Below are 23,379 nucleotides of genomic sequence, written 5' to 3' on the forward strand. Positions count from 1 at the left end.
GGTTTTATAGTTTTATCATTCATTAGACAAATATAAAAATCTTTTTTTATAGTAACTTACCGTAAACATTCTAATGGAATGTCCCTAGACCGGTCAATTTTAAGTCCATCTATCTCGTTTCCTGTTCAAGATATTCAAACGTGTGCAACTGACCAAATATTTATCATAATATCAAGAATATTTTGTCAGTTAACCACTATTTGATATCATTCACAAGAGCAGAGATAAATTGGTTCAAAATTAACAGGTTGACGGAGATTCTATCAGAATATTCACAGTGATTGCTGAGTTAACTAGATTATAGAAAACGTGTCCTATCCCGTTTTTAGTACTCGTGCAGGAAGAAACTAAACTTTAGATTTCCTTCAAAACATCTGAAATCTTGTTTTCCAACTTCATCGTTGCCAAATGATCCACACAGGTTGGTCCAATGTTCACAATGAAAATCGGTTTGTTCTGAGAGTGAGCCTGAAAATAAAGAGGTGTTTCTACTAACAAAACTAACAAAATAAAGAGGTGTTTCTACTAACAAAAAACCGAAACTGTGGAAGAGACCATTGCCAAAAGTCCCACAAAAAAATTCACCCCGACCTTTGAATACTTTGATTTTAGTATTTTCACATTTTTCACTATTTTTCGTCGAGTTTCCAACCAATTTACTCCAAACAAGTGGGAAAAAATCGACTGAAAATGTGCTAATGAACACGGAAAACATAAATATTCACATGTTACGGTAGTGCTAGTTGTGTGACATTCGGCCACGGTAACCGGTGTTTCTCTTCCACAACTTCGATTTTTTCGTACCACTCACCTGATGAACTAGCCGAGATCCTGGTAGAACTGCTAACGAAGATCCCAGAGTTAGAATACCGCCACATTCGTTAGCTTTTTCGAATGCAAAATTCAGTTTTTCCGTTGACAGTGTCTCTCCAAAGAAGGTGACGTCGGTTTTCATGATTCCGCCACAGCAAGGGCATGTGGGAACATTGAAAGACTAAAAATTGATAGGATTTTTCGGAATACTGAATATTTTTTGAATGAACGCCCGGGCCTTGTCGGGCTTGGCCTCGCTCTGTAGACCCGGTAAAATATGTATTTTGAAGCCAACACCTTACTTTTTTCCGTTTGGAATTGTTCAAAAACAAATAAATGCCTGGCTTTAGAAACCCGCCGGGCCTTCGAATATTTGAAAAAAGCACGGTCCGGGCCGTTACAAGTATGGAATAGAGGTTTTTCGCAAGTTCTGCACAATTCGGACGAATAATCTCTAAAAACTTACATTCGCTATGTTCGACGGCATTTCTGTCACTTCGTTCGGTACTTCTTTGCACCGGACATGTTGGAAGTCCGGATTTGTTTCTGCCAACTTCTCTTGGTACGCATTCCTGTGAAAAATGCACGGTTTATTTGGGAAAACTACAGAAAGTCCATAAATCTTACCTGGTTTCAGTATATCCACACGTTGTACACTTGACATATCGCCAATTGCCATGGAGCTCTGTCACTTTGTCTGATCCAGCTCTGCAAAAATTGATATTGATAGAAAGTTGCAAATTCAGGGAAAAACTCACTTTACATGAAGGCCATCAATATTTTGTGTGACAAGCCACAGAAATTGTTCTGATGACTCCCAGTTAGCCAACGTGTGGTGGTTGATATTTGGAGCAGCTTGACTAGTTGTTGGCCAGGAGAGAAAGTGTCGTAACCAGTAGCTGAAATTTCCAGGATAGCTTTTTCGTCTACAAGATAGCCTTACCTCTGCCTGCATTCAATTGATTTCATAAACTCGTGATAATAGAGCGGCTTTTGAGTGGTTCTGGCGTATAATCCAACATTTTTTGAGCGGTAATCCGGAATACCTGGAGGAAAATTTTTTTTGCGAGCAACTCAAAAGCGTAGATCTCACCTGATTCTGTTGATATCCCAGCTCCAGTGACAATCAGTAGCTTCTCTACAGATCCAACCAGTGAAATGAATTTTTTGAGTGATTTTTCACATATATCCGAAGATTTTGGTACGAATTGGAGAGCCATAGCTGGAATAAAAAAAATGATTATGACGAGAAAAAAAAACATAAAAATGTAAGAAATCCTTTTTTTACTCTGTAAATTTTTCAAAAGTTGCCAAAATTGAGTGAAATCAAAACAAAAAAAGAACATAGAAAAAGATAATAGGTCAAGTTTTAGCAAGATGTGTCTTGTTGTAACATCTGCGGAGAAGAGATATCTGATCAAAAAATCACACATCGGATTTTTTTCTTGGAAAATATAAAATGGAGAATTGTACAGCGTCCGAATTGAAAAGAATATATATAATTGTCGTTTTTGCTTTGTTAGTTACGCGTATTTTGTTCAAAACTTGTAAACAGTCTTATAAATTGAAACGCCCAGACATCGCTGCTCAACGAAACCTATTAATTGTCCGTTTGTACGGACCGAGGTCAACTATGCCTGTACAGAAAATCGATAACGTTGTGTGCTGGCAGACACCCTCTCGCAGGAAGGGGAACAAATGGTCCTACGGTTGGTGACACCCAACGCTCACCCTATGGTCTCTCGCTAAACGTACATCCTAATGATTTAATGAGATGAACCCAAATTTCGTGGTAAAACATCATTGAAAAATTAATAGGGTGTTCATGAGGTGACCAATCTTTGAAATGAAAAAAAAAAGAAAAGTGATGAAGGTGGGGTGATTTTACACAGCATGTCTTTTTTTTGTCTTGGGGTGCAAAGAGTTTGAAAATAGCAGCGAGAGATATTCTTCAGCTTTCAACGCACCGTTTCTAGTTGTATTCTCCCTGCGTTCATGAAAAACCAGTTTACAAAAAACAGGACAAAAATACTTCATCAAGTCGAAAAATAAAAAAAAACCGAAGAAGAGACAATCATGGTTCCTAAGAAAAGGAAATATCCAGTTCAAAAAGTTTCACACAGAAATCAATCATTGTTATGCGTTAATGATAAACCATCTAAGAGAGAATCACAATTCACTGAGAACGTCGGATATCTTGTAGTCCAGTTTCAAAGTAGCCATGTGGTCGGCACGGGTTGGTCCGATGTTCACAATGAATATTGACTTCTTTTGCAGGTGTGCCTGAAATTTAATGATTTATAACCACGATCTTTTAAAATACAGTAAGACCTGGAATAGAGGGGCCACTAACTTTTAACTTTGAGCCGATTTATCTGGGTTCCTCTCAAAAACATAAAAATGTTGAAAACTCATAAATTGTTGGTCATAATATCACAAACATGTTATCAGTCAGCACATTTTTGCTACCTCTTGAAAGAGTCGAGATAATTGAGCTCGAATGTAACAGTATGGTGGCGCTTCTTTACATGTTTTACGGCATCAAACTCACATGATGGATAAACCGGAAGCCGGACAAAACGGCAAGTGATGTTCCAAGAGCAAGAATCCCATCAGCTTGGTCCACTTTCTCGTAGCAAAAGTTGACCTTATCCATTTTCACATTGTCACCAAAGAAGGTGACCGATGTCTTCATCAAACCGCCACAACACGGACACTCCGGAATTTTGAAACCCTGAAAATCAGTTATTTGGTGTTATGATTGCTGATTCAACTCTTACTTTCTCAGTTCCCAATGGCAAAATGATGTCTCCATCTGGCGCGATCTCTCCAGATGCCACATACGTGTCCTTGAATCCTGGATTTGCTTTATCCAGTTTCTCTTGGTAGTCGTGTCTGGAATAGTCTGATGTCTGATGTATTTTGTTGCTAAGGCTCCCGTCGATGGGCCGATTCAGGTCCGGCCGATAACTTGGTTTAAAATTTGAATTGTGAGCTAACTATCGTACCAAATGGTAGAACTTGAAGAGCTCTCGCTTAGCTCTATAATCTGGTAAGCTTTTTGTCTACAATTTGAACTTTGAAACTAGTTATCAACCGTAATCAGTCCTTCGACAACTATAAAATTTTGAATAGTCCCTTCTTTTTTTCAACACGTCGTCAAAACCAGAAACAACTGGCATTCCATTCCTAAAAGGACGCAAACTGGACGGCTGAGTGAAAGTGGGTGTGGAGAACTGATCAAACTCCATCAATTAGGAGGCAAACCAAATTCCTGGCTTTGGTTTTCTGATCATGTGTTGAAGGACAAGTGTATCCGTTTATAATCAGAAATGCTCCGACACATTATTCTAAAGACACATAATTTTTGGAGTCATTGTGGTATAAAACAATTTAGGGGTACAAAATTAGGATTTTCCAGATACTTTGTGCCCCTGAATTGAGACTTTTGTACCACTAAGTTGCTTTGTACCCCATTGGTCCCAAAATTTGTCTACCTCCAAGTTATTTGCCAACTTCTCCGTCAAAACTCTTGAAAATCCTAACCTTGACTCAGTATAATCGCATGTGGTACAGTGGACATGAAGAGCGTTGCCATGAAGTTCGGTAACCATGTTTGACCCAGCTCTGCAGACAAAAAAAGGTATCTTGTGATATTGATGGTTCTCGAACAATCCGAAAACTCACTTATGATGAAGACCATCCACATTCTGTGTGATAAGCCAGTGAAAACGATCCGATGCCTCCCATTTTGCCAGGGAGTAGTGATTGATGTTTGGAGCAGCTTGTCCGAATCTCGGCCAGGCTAGAAAGTTACGCGACCAGTATCTAAAACCAACAGTTCAAATTTCCCGTTATTTCGGTGATTTCCACCTCTGTCGACAGCGATTCGAACGCATGTAATCCTGATGATAGATTGGTTTGTGAGCGATTCGTGCGTATAATCCGACATCTTTCGACCGATAATCCGGTATACCTGGAACTGAAAAAACTAGAAAATTGGGTATCGGAACTGCAAAAGATTACCGGATTCTGTAGAAATTCCGGCTCCTGTAAGTACCACTAATTTGTTGACATTTCCGATGGCAGATATGAACTCCTTCAGAGACTTCTCGCAGACCTCCGCCGCCTTCGGCACATATTTTTGAGCCATACCTGAAAAACTAAGGTAAACATACGGGAAAATAGGAAAAATAGCATAAAATTCGCATCAAACATATCACAAAAGATACGTTTTCGTTTTCTGATCATTTTGAAGCGGGAACTGGCCAGTGGCTATCACGGAAAAGTGTAACAACATGAATTTAAAAGGCCGAAACATTGACGAATTACTCCCGCGGTTTGCAAACGCGCTCTATTGTCACGCGTTAGGACAAAGAGAGTGCAGAGAAATCGAAAGATATTTCTCTTTTCTCTTTTTCCAGAAGGAAGAAGAGTGCATGTGTAAAGAAAAACGTTCTTCGTCATATTTTCATGTGCCAGTCATGTGAAGGTTTTTAAAAGTGAATCATTTTGAAGATCTTTTGACAATTAAAAAAAATTTAACTACTCCTTAAAAAATCAAAAAAATGATTTCAAATAAATATTTCAGCGTAAAAAAATAAATGTGATGCAGAATTTGTTGGGAAGCATATATTTTTCCTTGATTTCTTCATATTTTCAGGCTTTTATTCATCCGTATAAAACAACAAAAATATCAATTTCATTTCCGGTCAATAAGATATATAATAAAAACGTATTTTTCAGATGATTTACGGCTGTTTTGACCATTTTAGGAGTGTAGAACTTGAATGCCAAGTGTCTGATAACTTTGAAAATCTAGGAGGGTGTAAAAATGCCTAGATTGTAAATTTTGCATAGAATTTTTTGAGAATTCCTGGTTTTTCAGATTGCCAGTTCTGGAAAGACACCCATTTTCGACCTGTTTTTGTACTGAAAAAATGAAAATTTTGGCTTCTTGAAAAAAAAATTGAGCCAAAAAAGAATGTTCTCTAGAAATAGGTAAATAACTGAAAAATTCGTGATTTTTATTTTTTTTAATTCGATTGAAATCATCCAAAATTTTTAAGTTTTTAGCTCGAAATAGTTCAGCAAAACAGTTCAAATTCCAAGACGTTTGGTTTGAAATTGTCTGTAAATCACCCTGACCCAAATTTATGATTATTGGCTTAAAATGTTCCAAAGATCATATTATTGACTTGTAAGAGCAGTAATTAGTCCTAAAATCAAGATTTTCATATCCAAATTTTCAAGCACTTAGGTTAACTTTTACACGAATGGTGGCAAGTTCTATACACCTAGGCACCCTCGTTGAGGTGGCAAAGAGACAGGTGGCCACCAGTAGTATCGGAAAATCTGTCCGTATCTCACGAACAACCGTGTGGATAACCATCGAAAGGTTTGATTAGTTGAGTATGGTCAAGAACATTCTGAAAATCGTAAAAACTTGATCTTTGGTTACTCCGGAGAGAATCAAGGCCGTCAGAAAACGAGTTTGTCGAAATCGCTAAAAATCATGAAAACAATGACTCTGGAGCTGTGATGGAGCAGAAAATCAATCAGATTAATCATAAAAAGTGAGCACAGACTAACCCTGTATCGTTTTGGAAAGACTGGAATTCTGCCGGGAAATATCAATCTGGTACGCATTCAAAAGTGCAAATCTCAGTTTGCTGGCATGCATCAAAATGAACACATGAATAGGATGTTTCCCGACCAGTAACTTTTTACGGTGGAAGTCGAATCCTTATTAAAAAACAATAGAGTTTTTGCCCCGAGATCAGAGCTAGCTAATAAACACGGTTGAATGAGCTTCTTATCCTCAGAACGACAGAGCTTCTTATCCTCAGAACGATGTCGTTTTTGGTGCACCAACCTTCGAATTCTGCTTTTTGTAGATTTTGGGGTGAAAATCAACTAAGAGTAATAGTAGGAGGGGATTTTAAGTGGCACGTGCTTTCGTAGACCAAATCACATTTTAAAAACCATGTTTGGACTGTTCAACATGATTCTGCTCCCGCTCACAAGGCGAAACTCGTTCAACAAGGTTGCACGGCCAACTTTTCAAGAATCAGCACGACTTACAAACGGCCAGCCACGTCGCTAGACATGAATCTGCTGGACTATTCCGTATATGGAATTTCTCAGTCAAGAGTTCGATCATGTCCAAAACCCAATTTGAAGTCATTGGAAAGTAGTTTGGACCTAGAACGGGCCAAGTTATCCCCAAAACACGCCCGTGTCATAGTAGATGTGTTCCCGAAGAGACTCGTGAATTAATTTTATGACGATCAAAGGCAACTGCACCGAACATCTTTCATAATTTCATTCTTAAGAAGTATTCAGGAAACTATTGTCAAAATTTCAAGTCTGTTCGAGTATCTTCTTAGAAGTTACAGCACTTTGAATGTGTTACCATACTTTTGGCACACCCTGTATATTTATAAACTGTTTTGCACTCACCATATCTCATTTTGTCCACTTGAAGAAAAGTGAAGTAAGTTGAGTTCAAAAATTTGGCAGAATGAGAAAAACCAGCGATTTCTCAACTGGTGACACTAATTCGTTCAAGGCAAAAAAACGAAGCGAAACGAGAGAGATAAGAGTCAGGTCGGGTGACTTTTTTTCACGAAAAAATCACTCTCCGACAGAATAGATAACATGGAAAATTGAGTAGGTGGATTACTTCTTTTTTTTTGAAAAATTTGGTTCTTTGAAATATTTAGTTTAGTGGAAGTGCATTTTAATGTCTGGACAGAATGAACAATCATGCAGTGAAAAAAACAGAAATAATACATATTTATCACTGTGCAATACAATAAAGGACCTGTGAAAACTAAAACAAATTGGAAATGAAAGAAGCAATGACAATTTTTCGTCCACAACCCCGCGCAGCAGTAACTTGAGTTTGAAATTAATTAATTAAAAAATTCAACTTTAAGATTTGCTAATAGAGATCAGGGGGTTTACAACGGTAGGGAAGTGAGCATCTATGTACAAACAATGCTTTGGAACTCTTTTTTCTTGACTCGGTAACAATGAAAGAGATCAAAAAATTTGTTGAGATTCTTGGAGGTAGGAAGAGATTAACTGGTAGGAGAGGAGAAAAGCAACAAAATGTACAAATTATGAGAAGTTTTCTGGGATATTATTTATCACACCACTTCGATTGATTGTTGAAGAAGAGGATGAGACTCCACATTCACCATATCTTTCAGTAGAATTTCGTCGGTGATTTTATGAGCTGACTGAAAAAAAAGAAAAATTAAGATAGGTACTTCCTACAGTAATGATATACAGTAACGATTTTGACCATTTTCAAGAGTATGAAACTTGACTGTCAAGTTTCCGATCACTTTGATACTTTCGGAGAAACAGACCTATTAGGTTGGAAGGAAAGTATTAGGTTGGCGGGAAAGTCTTGTCACTTTTTCAATAGTTTATTTCTCAAAGAAAAAATAACCGAATAATTAATTATATTGTCCATCATTATCAACAACATGTCTCCAACGTTCCCTCAATTTATGGATTCCATTGCGGTAGAATCCAGCCGGGCGTGAGGCAAAGTATTGTTTGAGTGCCGCTTCGACCGCTCCACGGGAATTGAAGCTTCTTCCTTCGAAGGCACGTGTCATATCGCCAAATAACCAATAGTCGGAAGGAGCAAGATCAGGAGAATACGGGGGGTGAGGGAGAACATTCCATCCATATCCCATCAGCTCCTGCTTCACTTGTTTCGAAACATGTGGGCGAGCGTTATCATGTTGATAGTACACTTTCTTGTCTTTCAGGGCCGAACGGTCGACTGCTTTCTTGAGGTTTCGTAGTTGAGTAGTGTAGAGGTCTCCAGTTATTGTTTTGCCCTCGGGCAGAAGTTCCCAGTAGATGGGGCCGTCCACTCCCCACCACACAGAGAGCATAACTTTTTTCGGATGAAGGTCGGGTTTGGGGACATCCTGTGGGCTCTCTCCTTCTCCAACCCACTGGGATTTCCTGTGGTGATTATCGTAGAAGACCCACTTCTCATCTCCGGTTATTAGCCGGTCCAGCCATCGATCGCCCGCGTGGAGAGTGAGAAGAGTAATCGAATCGTCGACTCGGCGGTCAAGGTTGGCTTGAGTCAGGTGATGAGGTATGAATCGACCAAAAAGTTTTCTCATTCCAAGAGACTTCAAACCTTCAAGGACTGTGCTATGGTGAACTCCGAATGTGACAGCTAGTTCACGGCTAGATTGAAATGGATCCGATTGCAATGCGTGCTTCAGCTTGTCCAAATCCAACTCACGGGGTCTCCCAGAGCGATCCTTTTCATCGAGCGAGAAGTCATCTTTTTCGAAACGATGGAACCAATTGCGAATAGTATTGTAGTGAGGGGCATGTGTGTTGTACACATTCTTCAAGAAAGTTTCCGAATCCTTCATCGTGGTGTGAGATAGGAAGAGGTAAATCAAAACATGTCTGATGTGAATAGCAGTGGGAACAAACATATCGTTTCAATTACAGATGAGGAGCAGGGAAGGAAATGGGGACTTGTTTATATGGAAGGTTCTTATCACCTTGTTATTCACTAGAGTCAATATCATACACAGCCTCCATATACGAGAACAGTGATTAAACAAACAGAGTGACAAAGACTTTCCCGCCAACCTAATAACTGTCTCTTGTTTTATCTGTGAATAATACAAAAACCAGATTGAGCCAAGATTAGCAGTATGCACCGTCGTGGTCCACAGCATGTTGCCAACATTCAGGTAACGTGTGGATACTATCCCTCTAAAAGCCAGCTAGCCGGGAATCAAAGTATTCTTTTTTTTCCAGTTTTTTTCAAATAAATGGTGCAAAATTCATCACCCTCCAGATGACTTTGTATACCTCCAAATAACCGATAATCTGATAGAACTGAGCCGGGAATATAAGTAATTGAGGGAGAACCGTCCCGCTCAAGCGGCTCAGGTCTGACTTGGCTGTCGTTAAAAATAAAAAACCTCATGTTCCCGGAAAGTCACATCGTACCTGAGCCGTTTTGGCTGGACGGTTCTCCTTCCCTCCCGTGAAAGTTCCGACTTTGTTTTATCAGATTATTAGTTATTCGGAGAAATAAGACACCATCTGGATCGTAAGGACTTCAACATTATCGATGAAAAAAAAACGTACTACAGTAATACTTTGATACGCGGCCAGCAGGCTTTTGGAGGGATGGTATCCACAAGTTATCTGAATGTTGTCAACATGTCGTGGACCACGACGGTGCATACTGTCAATCTTGGATAATTCTCTTTTTTTGAGTTATTCACGAATTAAAAAAAATGAACAGTTACTTTCCTTCCAACTTAATAGATAGAAAAGTTCTGATTTTTCGCGTAATTTTTAACAAAAACGCTTGATTTTGGGGCTAATTTCAGTCATTTCAAGTCAATAAATCTACTCCTTGGAACACTTTGAGCCAAAAATCACAAATTTTGGTTTTTGCAAATTTCAGTCATTTGGGAGCCGAACAATATGATTTTCAGATAGCCTGGAGCTCGGAAGTCAAGTTTCCAATTACTTCTAGACTTTTAGAAGGTATGAAACAGACCTTGATTGAAAATTTTGCGTTTACCAAACTTTCTGCAAAATCCCAGGTTTTCAGCTATTTGCCGATTTTTGAATAAAACCCTTTTCTGCCTGTTTTTGTTCTGAAAAAGTGAAAAAAGCAATCTTCAGATATCGGCGGACAGCTGAAAAACTAGAATTTTTCAAAAAAATTCTTTGAATGCAAAGTTTTCAATCTAGGTCTGTTGTACACCTTTCGAAGTTTTCAAACTGATCTGACACCTGACAGCCGAGTTCCAAACTTCTATAAACTGGCCAAACTCCAGAATCCTAGTACTTTATCTGTGTGCTAAACCCTCGACAGCCTTACCTCTGCACTCCCTCCGGACTGGGAACTGTTGCTCGACATTGAAGAAACTCCAGAATCGGTACTATGAGTTTTCGAGTTCTGCTGTCCTTCCAAGATACTCTCACAGCTGTCTCGATGGACTGCTCCGTGTTCCGGAACGATCATATCATCCGATGGAATATCAATAACCAGCGGATTCTCAATAGTCATACCGAAAGCTTCTTCTAGATGTTTCTGGTCTCGCGGCATCACATATTGAATTTCTCGTGGAACATTCTTCTGGGCACTTGGGGTGAGGGCAACATGAATAAGTCGGGGATCGGTGCTCGGATAAAAGTTCTCCATAATTTCGTAGACCCCAACTCTCGCAATATGGCTGTCTGAATGGAACACAAGAATTTTGTCAGCCAAACGAATCTGTTCGTAAACCCAATGAAGCATGTTCTCCTCGACGTCTCTTGAACTCTCCTTCCATTTATCGCAAACAACTGTGTTACTCGATTTCTTTAATCCCTCGGCAATTCGCATCATATAGTCGTAATCCCTTCCTGTTACCTCTGGACACACAACCATCACTTTGTAGGATTCTGGAATTTTTTGAATGTGGATTCGAGAATAGAGTTTGATTTTGAAGACATACTGATTGCTTTGACCTTCTTGTTGGGATAGCGATTAGTTTTGAGAGCATTGAATGCAACTTTCTGTTTGAAAATCGTGTTTTGATGTTTAGTGCAACAGAGGCAGCTACAGAAGATGAGTGCGATGAGTATCAAAGTTCCAAAAACATAGCATAAGATGTCCAAGACTGTGTAGCTGGTTTGTTCGTGTTGATAAGTTGATTTTGGGGTTGTCACCGTTACAGTCTGAAAATGTTCCGTTCAAATTGGCATGTAATTTCGAAGGTACGAGAAGGTTGGGGTCATTCAGGAACAAATCAATTTAGGGATACAAAATGCTCATTTTGAGGGTATTCAATATGCAAAAAACAACTTGAAAAAATTTAATTTCATACTCCCAAATTGTGGGTTTTGTACCCCTAAGTTGCTTTGTACCCCTTTGTACCCCAAAATCGTTGTACACTCCGAATTACACGTTTTCAAATTTTGACCCTCTTTCATTCTAGTAGACAATTAAATAGTTTGCTCTCCTACACTTTGTTTATAGTCATACCTTCTTGACAGCATGTGGTATCACAAAGAACCTGCTCTTATCAGTTATACAATTGCAATTAACACATGCACAGCCGCCATCAGACGCGGTTTTACCGCGAATCTGAAATCAAAAAATGTGAACTTCAGTTTGAGACACTATGTACCTTGACTTGAACCATTTGATCCTTCTCGATCCCTCCAAAAGTTGCGTTTCCGATCTTTTGGCCAGGGATGACCTAAAAATCTAGTTTTTTAATGATTTCTCATTTCTTTTTTTTTGGGCTTGATATTCCGTACGTTGATGATAATTTATGACTCTCTTACTAGGATCAGTGTCTACAATCAAACGAGTTCTATACACCTTCTGTCTTCTTCTGATATGTTGATAGGTTATGGAATTTTTCTTCTCTTGCAAAACTGTTCTATCAGTGTTTGCAATGCGAACTCGTGATGATCGTGAATGACTGTGATGTTACCCGATCTTCTTTTAGCAGCATTTGAGAAAGATAAATTACCGACAGTTTCAATCAATTTGATTTATTGCTGACTGATTTGTGACTCACCTCTACTTCTGTAGTATTTAGGACGTTTCCTTCGCGATTCAGAAGAACAAGTTCATATGATTTGATGCATAAGAATGATGGAGCTGGTTTCCAGTACGCCTATAATTTTATTTGAACCAGATATACAACACCAGCCTCGATTTTTAAAATTTTCTGGAATTCGGAGCTAGACTGTCAAGTCTCCGATCACTTCGAACATTTTAGAAAATGTAAAACTGACATAGATTGTAAATTTTGCATTTGCAAAGTTTTTTTTCAGCTACTTGTAACTCTCTCAAAATTACATATTTTGCTAGTTTTTTTGCTGAAAATGGTTAAAAAACGGTGCTTTTCAGAAATCAGCGAATACCTGACTGAAAAACTAGGAATTTTCAAAGAATTCTGTAAACTCGAAGTGTTCAATCTAGGTCTCTTTTACATCCTCTGAAATTTTCAAATGGCCGAAAACTTGACAGCCGAGCTCTAGACTCCAGAAAAATGAAAAAAAAAATCCACTGGGAAATACGTTTTTGTGTATTCCCTTTATACTGTAGTTTTGTTATAGCATACATAAATCAGAGATTTTCTCATTCTGCCTTCTCCCCTCATCACCGTACCTCAATCTCTGACGTCGCTTCAAAAACATCAACCATGATGCGGGGTGCCCATCTCTCGGCCAAGCCTGAAACACATTAAAAAAGATTAATGGGTTCTTAAAGTCTCCTGATAACGCCCTGGCATGCGGTGACACCAAGTAATTTCCTTCAAAATCAAAACAAGAAACCTGGAGTCATAAAATTAAATCGTGAAGGAAAATATTTTCTTTGTCTTCTCTCAAGCAATTTTCGATCTTTATAACAATAGAATTTCAAGGAACATACCTGTTTTTGCTGAGCAATGCTCGTTGTCCAGCTTTTCCATGACCGAAAGGAACGATGATGCTGCAGCCTGTTTGCCGATCGGTAGAATGTTGATCTATAAAATGTATTTGAATGAAAAATTTCAGAATTTCACACTATACCTTCGCATCATATCTTTTATTAAATTTCAAGACGTCATCCACTTCCAAGCGCATTTCCAGAATCTCATTGTTATCCGCAAATTCCTCAAAAGGTTCGGGTACATTCAACTCGTAGCTAGCTACAGTATCATTTGTATCATGATCCACGATGCTGACCAAAAATCCTTCTACAGTAGTGTCGTTAGTAGACCAATATTTCAGTTGCACCTTCCATTTGACAATTCCTCTTATGCCTACATCATCACCCTCGTCCGATGTCTGTAAAACGATTTTTCTTCTTTTTTTGTTTTACGAGCTTTTATGAGTGCGTCTACGTGCTTAATGATCGTTACAAAGAAAATAGGAAAAAATTTTCACTATGAAAATTTTCTAGAAAACTATTTCTAGATGGGTTCGTTGAGCTTGATTTCCTGTTGCAAAAGTTTCACCCGTTATTATTTGGACAACCAATTTTTGAAGCTTCAGTTCAAAGACTACAACTTTTTTCCTAAAAGCTCATTACCCTTAAGGGCAGCTATTGAAGTTGGGAGAAGGGAAATTAGTTGCGAAACTTGAGCTGCGTGAATAACAAAACGCATTAAAACTTTTGATAGCCTTTTCTGAATACTTTTAAGCTCAACCGACCCATTGAGCACTATAAAACATATTTTCTCTATTAGAAGCCCATCCAAACCGTAATCTTCAATCTTAATTATCTCGATTCCTGTGAAAGATACCAAAAGTTTGCCAACTGACAAAATGTCAGTGATATTATGATTATGAATTTATCAGTTAACATTTTTTTGAAATCTTTGATAGCAGTCGAGTTCATTAAGATTAAAGTTGATGGTTCGGGTGGGTGTTCTTTATTTGGGGAATTTGAGGAATTTCTGTATATGTAAGAACAAATCAGCAACATTCCAGAAAACTAGTGTGCTTATTAGTTGGAGTAATTAAATTTTTTTTCAAATTTGTCTTAAAAACTCACTCTCAAATAGTACATGAATCCAATATTTTGGGGACGAATCTTCCAGTTGATAGTTTGGTTTTCATTTTTGAGAAGTTCCATGACCTCGTCTCTTCCCGCATTTACAGTACAATTACCATCCCAGTTGAATGAACAAGCCACACTTCCATGAATTGCTGGCAACAGTGCGAATACGGTAGCCAGGAAAAGAAAACGGTAGACAGACATTGAGATGGTCCGTTTGGTCACTATATGACCGCAATCGTTAGACACTTTGATGCCATTCATAGCTGGACATGTGGTAGAAATGGCGAGGGTCGAAGTAGAAGAGGAAGAGACGACGATGATGACGGTAGAAGAAGGAGAGGTCACACGACTTCGCGTATTTTCCTTTGTTGAAAATTTTTTGTCCTTCAATTGAGCCTGAAACTTCACGAAGATTTATAAGTAGTTAAATTGAAAAGAATTCAATAAACAGATAAAAATAAAAGTGTACGGTTTTCGATCGAGTATAAGTATCGGAATCAAAAGGGGGTGGAGTCAATATGAAACGGATAATAGTACAAACACTGCAGAAGGCACAATGTAGGGGAGAGAAATGAAAGGAATGAATATTTGGACCAAGTTTCATTTTTCGATCAGATTATCCATTTTCCATGACCATCGTCATAACATATACCGGAGATTAAAAAACTGTTGCGATCGTCAGTTGTTTTTCTTGCGCTTTTTTGTTTTGTATTGTGTTCCAAACAAAAAATGAATCTTTGAGAATCGAATCGAGAGAGCCGTATCGGTCAATAAAATATAGAAAAATGTATTTTTCAGTTGATTCTCGGTTATTTTTAAACATTAGAAGGATATAAAACAGACTAATCTGAAATTTCGCATCCATAGAATTTTTAAAAATTACTAGTTTTTTATAGACATAAGCCTATTTTTGGAAAAACGCTCTTTTTTGACCCGTTTTTATGCTGAAACCGTGAAAAAAAAAATAAAAAACAGGGAAAATTAATATATTTAAACAATCGGCAAATAGCTGAAAAACTAGATACTTTAAAAAATTTCTATAAAAGCGAAGCATTCAATTTGGATCTGTTTTACACCTTCCAAGATTTTGAAAATAATCGGAAACCTGACAGTCGAGTACCGGACTCCTGAATATCGGTAAAATGGCCGAAAATCATTGGAAAAATACGTTTTTGTACATCTTTATATTCAAAAGTCTGGAATGGGAAGACATGGAAAATAAATAAAATATCGTAACACTTACTGTTGTCAGTGAACAAAAAGAATAGGTGATTGTTATCAGCAAAATTTAGAAATAAAGTTGTCTAATTGTCTGAAAAAAAACGACCAAAACGGAGTTTTTGATTGGCTGATATGACTTTGGTGGGTGATCGAAATGTAGTATTTAGATGACAAGGAGAATAAAAAAAATCACAAGGCAATTGGTACTGAACCTTTGATACTGAAACTCATATAACTGGGCTGAAACTAGCGAGCTGACTTTAAAAATTTTAGAAATAAATAGATATGTTAATTTCAACCGATCAAGAAACCTTTTTCAAAATCTGGGTGTACAATGTGTTGAGGTTCCCTTGTTAGAGTAATAAAAGTAAGCTAGTACTATATCTGTTAGAAGGTTTGGTTTTTCAGGGCGCCGTCAGTGATAAGATACAGATAGAAACTACATTTGACTTTTGGGAAAACAATTTTCATTGAATCAATCTTGTTTATCAGATACACAGTGATTCTGGGTCCAAGAAAGTGTAGGACAAATCAAAACACAGAATCAAAATGAGCCACGCACTATTAGATATGAAAAAAGAGGGAAACAAAGAGAGAAAAATAAATCAGAGGGCCAAAAGAGAGAAAAAAAGATGAAAAGATAAAAGATAGATAATAGTGAAGAACAAAGACACGCAACGACGGGTCCCGCTGTTTTCTTCTTCTTCTTCTTCTTCTTCTCGTTTTTCTTCATTCCAAACTTTCTCACTACCACCAATAAACATATATCAATCAGGAGAAACACACGTACAAGGGAGGGTGAAGATCAACAGAAGGAGAAACCTGGAGTGAAGACCTCCCTCCTAACGATGACAATATTCAGATGACAGTGTGTGTGTTGCGTAAAGAGAAGAAACTGTAGAGACACGCAGAATTTTCTGCCTGTCTCACACGTTTTGTCCCTAACAAATTCAGTTTTTCCCCCCACTGTCCCCCCGTCGGATGCGCTTTTTTTGATTCAATAGAAACAGAAAATGGTAGGAAAAGACGAGAAAAGAGAGTGCGAGACAGATAAAAAAAATGAATGAAAAAACTGAAACATAGAAAATAGGAGGACTGTCGCCTGACAGGACAGACTATGCTGTTTTTCTTCTTTCCAGGTGTTGTGACGTTGAGAGCAAAGTCGGGCGGATTGGAAAAATACGAATTTTGAAAAGAATAACACAGTATGTTCTCTGAAACAGACAAATGTCGCTCTCACATATACAGTGCCGGTTATTGAAATATACAAAAACAAATACTTCCATTGATATTAATCATTTTCAGGAGTCTTGAGCTCGATTGTCAAGTGTCCGATTAATTTGAAAATTTTGAAGGATGTGAAACAGATCTATATTTAAAAGTTAAATCAAAAACCACAAATTTTGGCCAGGGCTATATTCAGTCATCTGGGAGCCGAACAATATATTTTTCCAACTATTAAAAATCAAAAAAAAAACTAATTTGTATTTCGAGCTAAAAAAACTGCAGAACTTTTCATTTTGAGAGCTAAAAATCCCGAATTTTCGTCCGACAATTTTCAGCTATGAATTTTCATGCTGTTAAAAAAACTAATTTTCAATCGTTTCAATCATTTTCAGAAGTCTCGAGCTTGTTTGTCGAGCGTCCGATCACTTTTAGAGTTTTGGAACTTATAAAACAGACCTGGATGAAATACTTTGAATTCGCAGAATTTCTTGAAACATCTAGTTGTTTAGCATTTTGCTGACTTCAGAAAGACACTCTTTTCTGGCTTTTGGTGTTGAAAATGTGAAAAAATATTTCAAAACTATCCTTCAAAAATCGGCAAAAAGCTGAAAAACTAGGAATTTTCAAAACATTTTGGGGACTAAAGACAGTCGAGCTCCATACTTTTGAAAATGCTGAAATAACTAAAAACTGCGTTTTTGTACGTATTATTGACCGATATGTATGGAAAGTGTTAATAATCTTTTCTCTCTTGATTTGTTGAACCTACAAGCCAATTTCATCTTGGAATCAATATGCAACTAATTTCGGCAGCTGTAAGATTGTTTATCAGCTATGGCTTTTACGTTTAATCAAACGCCTAACCTTCCTAAGATTTTCCACTTGAATCGTGAAAATTGTAAATCCAGGGATGTTTGAAATGGCCTTTTCAAAATTTTTCGAAAGTCGAAAAATCCGATTTTCAAAATTTCGGATTTTTGGAATTTCGGAAAAATTCTGAAATAGTCTCAATTTTCGGAATTCTTTTAAAAATTCAAATTTCAAATAAAAAACCTTTAAAACGCCTCCAAAATATTCCGGTCGGAATTTCATTCCGAAAATGCTCGGAAATTTTGAAATTCCGCTACGAAATTTTCACCTTACACGCCTTTAAGACAAAAAAGTACTCAAAACAACCAGGTTTATCAGCGACCAGAGCAAAAAAAAGAACAAAATTCGATCAATCAATAAAAATAGGCACCTTTTTATCAATCAAACTGATTTGCTCTCAAAATTCTTCGCTATCAGAAAACGACAGCGTTGGAGACAAAATATTGGTGGCGGGAAAATAGAGTTTTTGAAACTTTTAGAACTAGGATACTTGACGAAAATTGGCATTATTTTATTCCAAAAATTCTCGAGAATATTTTCATTTCTTGGAAGTAAAAATTTTTTATGAAATTCGATACATCATGAGCGAGAATTATTGAAACATATGGAGAAGTTGAAAATGAGTAACTCGAGGGAGAAAAACAACGGAAGAAGAAGTTGGAAACCGACTCATCATTAAACTTTAAAAAAAGACTTCCATGAGTTTTGCAGCATTGGGAAAATTGAGAAATAATTGTTTAACTATTGAGCTGCCCTATTAAATTTTTTCATACTTTTTGCCCCGCTTTTTGTCCACTCTAGAATATGGGTGAAAAGAATAGAAATGGACAAAATAATGAGAATTTTGCTTGCATTACTCTTCGACAGCGGAGCATCAAGATAATTGAAAATTAGGCGATCACGCGTTGCAAAAGGGTGGCCATTGAGCTTGATAGAAAAATGGAGCGGCGTCGGTTGATGAAACTCATCGGAAAAAAGTTTAAAGTTTATCGGTGACATACATATGGCACACGAGTGTTACAACAACAACAAGACTCTTCTTACATTTGAGTGCGAGAACGAGACTCACCGTTATCTTTTATCAAGTTCTCTGATATCGAAAAACATTGAAAAACGTTTCGTCGGAAGCAGTTGTTTAGTTCATGGGTGTTGGATAAAAGTTTGAAATGTGATTCAGGGATTGATACAGAAAATCGGTGGGAGAAGGAGCTAGATATGATATTAAAGAAAAAAGTTTTGTCGGGCGAGATGAAAAGAAACATTGTATCAGGGGCGAATCAAATCAAAAATAACATTTAGCCATTTTCGATCTCATATCGTCAAAGAGCTAGCAACTTTGTTGTTACTTTGAGTTCCAAAATTGAAAAATCAAAAAAAAATCTTTGTACCGAAAAAAACTGTAATAGTACGGCAGTTGCGTTATTCGCATGTTGAGCTCAATTATCTCGTTTCCTATCATAGATATTACATCTTTGTCAACTGTAAAGTTTTTATTAGACTGTCACAAGCGTTTTTGCAGTTTGCAGTAATTTCATATATTTCAAAGAAATCGAGATAATGATGATTGAAGAGCTCTAAGTAAAATTTTCAATTTTCAGTAATTATTATAGTGTTTTTATTGAAAAAACAATTCTGATTGAAATGAATAAACTTTTCTCCAGGTTTTACTGATGGAATGAGAGCTACCGTAAATGCACTAAATCTTATACCGAAAAGTCAAGGATTCTTTCTTTTCCTAAGAGCAAAACATGGAAGCCATGTGGCGCTGTGTAGTTCATGACCTTGTTTTTTATAAAATTAGAAGAGAATTTAGGTTCTCTAGTTTTGAAAAGTAATATCTAATATTTTCAATGGGCGGAGAGATGTTTGGGCGTCCTCAGATAGCACATTGCAGTTAGAAAACTCAAAATGACGTCAAAGATTGCTTATGAGTTTGATTGCTAATTTCAAGCAGACAATGAAAATGAATCAACATCTTAATAATTTAAAAAAAAATAATAATTTTATTTGAGTTACCGTAAAAACTCTATTAGATAGCCACCCCTAATTGAATGCCAGCCTCTAATATAGTGCCATCCTTGAACACCTGTGAACAATAGAGTGCCGGCCCCTAATACAATGCCACTGCTGATTTGATGTGGTAAAAGTTCAAGAACAACACAAAAATCGTTTTCTGGCTTTCTAGCCTTTTTCAAGTTTAAAATGGGTACTTTATTTGTCATAAACGGTTCCTGGATAATATCAGACTCCGAAAGTTAGGCAGTATCTAAAAAGGAAGCAGAAAAATCACGAGAAACTCGAAAGTCATTTCATGAACGAGTTGAATATAGAGTACTTTGGTTATAAGTTTCAGTAGAAATAGGCTCCGAACAATAAAGTACCAGCCTCTAATTGAATACCACTCCCTAATACAGTGCCACCCTAGACCACCCTCGAACAATAGAGTGCCATGGCTATCTAATAGAGTTTTTACGGTAATCAGATCAGAACTGCACATTAGTTTCATGCCTACAACATAAAAAAGATTCACGCGAATTCGAATACATATTTCGCCGGAAAACTCTTGATTCATATCATTCATGGCAATACAATTTGTTCACACGTCCGTCTTTTGTCCGCTTTATCTTGGCCAAAAATCTGCAACAAAAGGAAACCTCCTCTCCACCTACACACAAGCACGCATACCTATCCGAATCAATACACACACTCACAATACGATTTATGACAATACCCAAAAAATTGCAAAACTCCAAGCAAACGACATGGTTTATATGTGGTTTGCTCGCTGAAGAGGTCCCGCCGAATGAGAGGAGGAATCACGAGAGAACCCGAAAATGGTGTGGACACAACAAATCTCATGAATTGAATAGTGAATTTGGGATTTTAGGGAGACACACCTCATGGTGCAAAACATATAGAGTAGGAACAGAAGGCAGAGAACGATTGATTAAATTAGCGTAAAAGGATACACAGATAGGGAATTACAAATGAGCTTTTAGTTGATATATGACAAAAAAACGGAGATTGCTGCGAAACTAGTTAAAACTGAATAGAACTACTCCAAATGGGTCACTTCTTCATGCTCAATTCAAAACAAAAAATGTTAATGAATCGCTGGTAAACATCCATGGGGATTGTGGACGTAGACAGTTGACGTGGAAAATTTTAGAAATTCTAAAACAAGTTTCATTTTGTGTTATAAAGAAAATGACGCGTCTGTTTTTTTTCTGCTAGACTTTACTAGGTGATAAAATGAATTCTCAAAGGTAGAAATCTGCTGGTTAACAGACAAAAACATTGACTCACCCCGAATTCTCATTTATAACTTTTCTGAAGCTTTGAAATAGTTGTGCAATGTCTTTTTGGAATGAATTTACTTCTCACTAATAGACAATCGCATGATCAATCTCTGGGGATATGAGTAAGGTACCTTCAAAATATTTTTTGGTCTACTTTTCGAAAAATTATTCTGTCAGTATCACTAGCTTCAAACCATAACTATGTGAACTTTGAGAACAATAGGATAAAACGAAGAATGTGGGATTCAAGGACGAATGATGCCAAAAAGATGAAACTATTTAGATAAATGTTACAAAACATCTTGTGCGGACGTGAAACATCGTGACCTAAACAACAAGTAGATTTTATCCTTGATCTCAATCGCATTTACTTATCAGTTTCATTATAAGTCGAAGCTATCGTCTTGAAGGTTAGGAACGAATTACCAGATTTCGTCAAAACATACATGAATCATTCTCACAAAACTGTTGGCCTGACATATCAATTATCTACTCAAAATTTTTTAACTATCTATGTCATGGTCCTGTGGTTAGAAATAACTTATCTATTTGATGAACACTTCTAATTGTGACAACTAATCCCATAAAGAATATATAAAACATAGGAAAAAGATGAAATGACTTTTTGAAATCAGTAGTGAGTAGAGATAATGAAAAAACCAAAATGAAAGAAAGTAGGTCTTACCAGTTTGTAGTACAAACAAAAAATCTCTATTACACTGGACGAATTATATGTATACCTAGGCGAGTACCTAGGACATCCTGTATAAAAGTAAAGAGTCACAAAATGGTTTCAGTTGAAGAAAAAACTGTCTTAGAAAAAGGTAGCTCTGGAAACAGATTGTAACCTTTTTTGCAGCTAGAACATTTTTCAGTTATTTGTCAATCAAAATGGGAAGACACAGAGAAAATGGTGAGAATATTTACCGGGAAGGAGGACAATGATACAAACAACGAATCTCAATAAACACACCTTTCTGGGATGAATATTCCATCAAAGTGGGTGGAGGATAAGCAGGGATTATAACGAAGGAAATTGACACCAAGCAAAGTTTCTTCTTTATTCTCTAAGTGGACTTCATGAGCTTGACCAAAAGAAGGAAAAAGCGGGAAAGAGCAGGAAAAAGTTAATTATGTTTTCAAAGTTTTGCCACTTTCCTCTTAGAAGTCACGAGCATTATTTCAAAAGTTGAAACTCTCATGAGAAGCTATTTTAAAAAATTAGTGAATATTTTCATATAGGTTACAATTTTGTTGTATTCAGGATCAAAAACCATAACGATTACTGATGAGCAGATAGAGCAGGACTATTGGGATTTGACTTCAAAAAAATTCTGTTTCGGTTGAATATGAAAACTTTAATCAAAGAATATTGAAGTTGGTCTAGGATTTACAAAGAATCCAGGAAGCAATATTAGTCTCTTGTTTCTTTTCCTCGAATTTCCTGGATCGAAAACCAACATGAAGCACACTTGGTGGAAAGAAAATTTGCTGCTGACTAGGCGGTAGCTGACACAAATCTAATTGGATATTAGAATACATGTATGTGTTTTCTCGGAGACCTTTTATTAGAATTGGCAACTTATGGATGTACTAAAAATAAACAAATTAATGCAAGTGGTTTTCTGGAAGCTAGATATGTATGATCTGTTGATTTTTTGTGTTTCGGGAAGCAATTAATTATAAAACAATTTGTAATTTGTTTATTCGTATAAGGAAAATAGTAGCACATGTAACATCAGGCTCATAAATGTACCAAACGGACATGTAGATTTTCGGTCAATAAGATATACAAACCGTATTTTTTAGTCGATTTTCGGTCATTTTGACTATTTCCAGGGAAATTAAACTGGGCTGTCAAGTTTCCGGAAACTTTGAAAGTTATGGAGGGTGTGAGACAGACTTAGATTGAAAACTGCATTTACAGAATTTTTCGAAAATTCTTAGTTTCCAGCTTTTTGCCGATTTCTGAAAGACACTTGTTTTTTTCACGTTTTAGTGCATAAACGAGGCCAACGAGAGGAGTCTTCCAGAAATAGGCAATTATCTGAAAAACTAGGAATCTTCGAAAAATCCGGTGACAGCAAATTGTTAGGTTTAGGTCTGTTTAATAACCTAAGAATGTTCAAAAACCCATTTTCACATTTCCAAAAAACTTTTAAAACAAAATTTATTCATAATGGCGCGTTCAAAGTTGATTTCCAGGAGTAATTTCCTGGAAAAACGCTGTCCAAAGCTGTCATTGTTTTCCAGAGGCCTCCGCTTCGAAACCCGCCGTAAATCGACATGAATCAACAGGAAGAACACAGTCAAAACGAGTGATACAGTAGTTTACTGTTGCTGTGAATCAGGAAAACAATCGCAGCTTTGAACAGCGTTTTT

General features: G+C 37.0%; 3 protein-coding genes across 3 annotated transcripts; all 3 read right to left on the bottom strand.

Moving 5' to 3' along the window:
* Window positions 1–354: 354 nt before the first annotated feature.
* CBG07777 lies at window positions 355–2,033 on the bottom strand (the record flags this gene model as incomplete). The annotated part of the gene is made up of 7 exons (XM_002645945.1): window positions 355–468; window positions 812–994; window positions 1,280–1,385; window positions 1,441–1,521; window positions 1,572–1,712; window positions 1,757–1,859; window positions 1,907–2,033. 7 exons carry the CDS (start codon window positions 2,031–2,033, stop codon window positions 355–357), a joined length of 855 nt encoding a protein of 284 aa, XP_002645991.1.
* Window positions 2,034–2,982: 949 nt separating this feature from the next.
* On the bottom strand, window positions 2,983–4,966 carry Cbr-sir-2.2 (the record flags this gene model as incomplete). The annotated part of the gene is made up of 7 exons (XM_045240436.1): window positions 2,983–3,096; window positions 3,365–3,547; window positions 3,594–3,708; window positions 4,360–4,440; window positions 4,501–4,641; window positions 4,687–4,795; window positions 4,840–4,966. The coding sequence occupies 7 exons, from the start codon at window positions 4,964–4,966 to the stop codon at window positions 2,983–2,985; spliced, it is 870 nt and encodes a 289-aa protein (XP_045093437.1).
* Window positions 4,967–7,967: 3,001 nt separating this feature from the next.
* CBG07774 lies at window positions 7,968–14,641 on the bottom strand (the record flags this gene model as incomplete). Its single annotated transcript, XM_045240437.1, has 10 exons — window positions 7,968–8,060; window positions 10,715–11,280; window positions 11,334–11,556; window positions 11,864–11,965; window positions 12,009–12,080; window positions 12,408–12,506; window positions 13,004–13,068; window positions 13,268–13,361; window positions 13,408–13,665; window positions 14,375–14,641. 10 exons carry the CDS (start codon window positions 14,639–14,641, stop codon window positions 7,968–7,970), a joined length of 1,839 nt encoding a protein of 612 aa, XP_045093438.1.
* Between the last annotated feature and the right edge of the window lie 8,738 nt (window positions 14,642–23,379).

This window comes from Caenorhabditis briggsae (genome assembly GCF_000004555.2).
Source record: "Caenorhabditis briggsae complete genome, chrX, whole genome shotgun sequence".
In the NCBI taxonomy this organism is placed as follows: Eukaryota; Metazoa; Nematoda; class Chromadorea; order Rhabditida; family Rhabditidae; genus Caenorhabditis; species Caenorhabditis briggsae.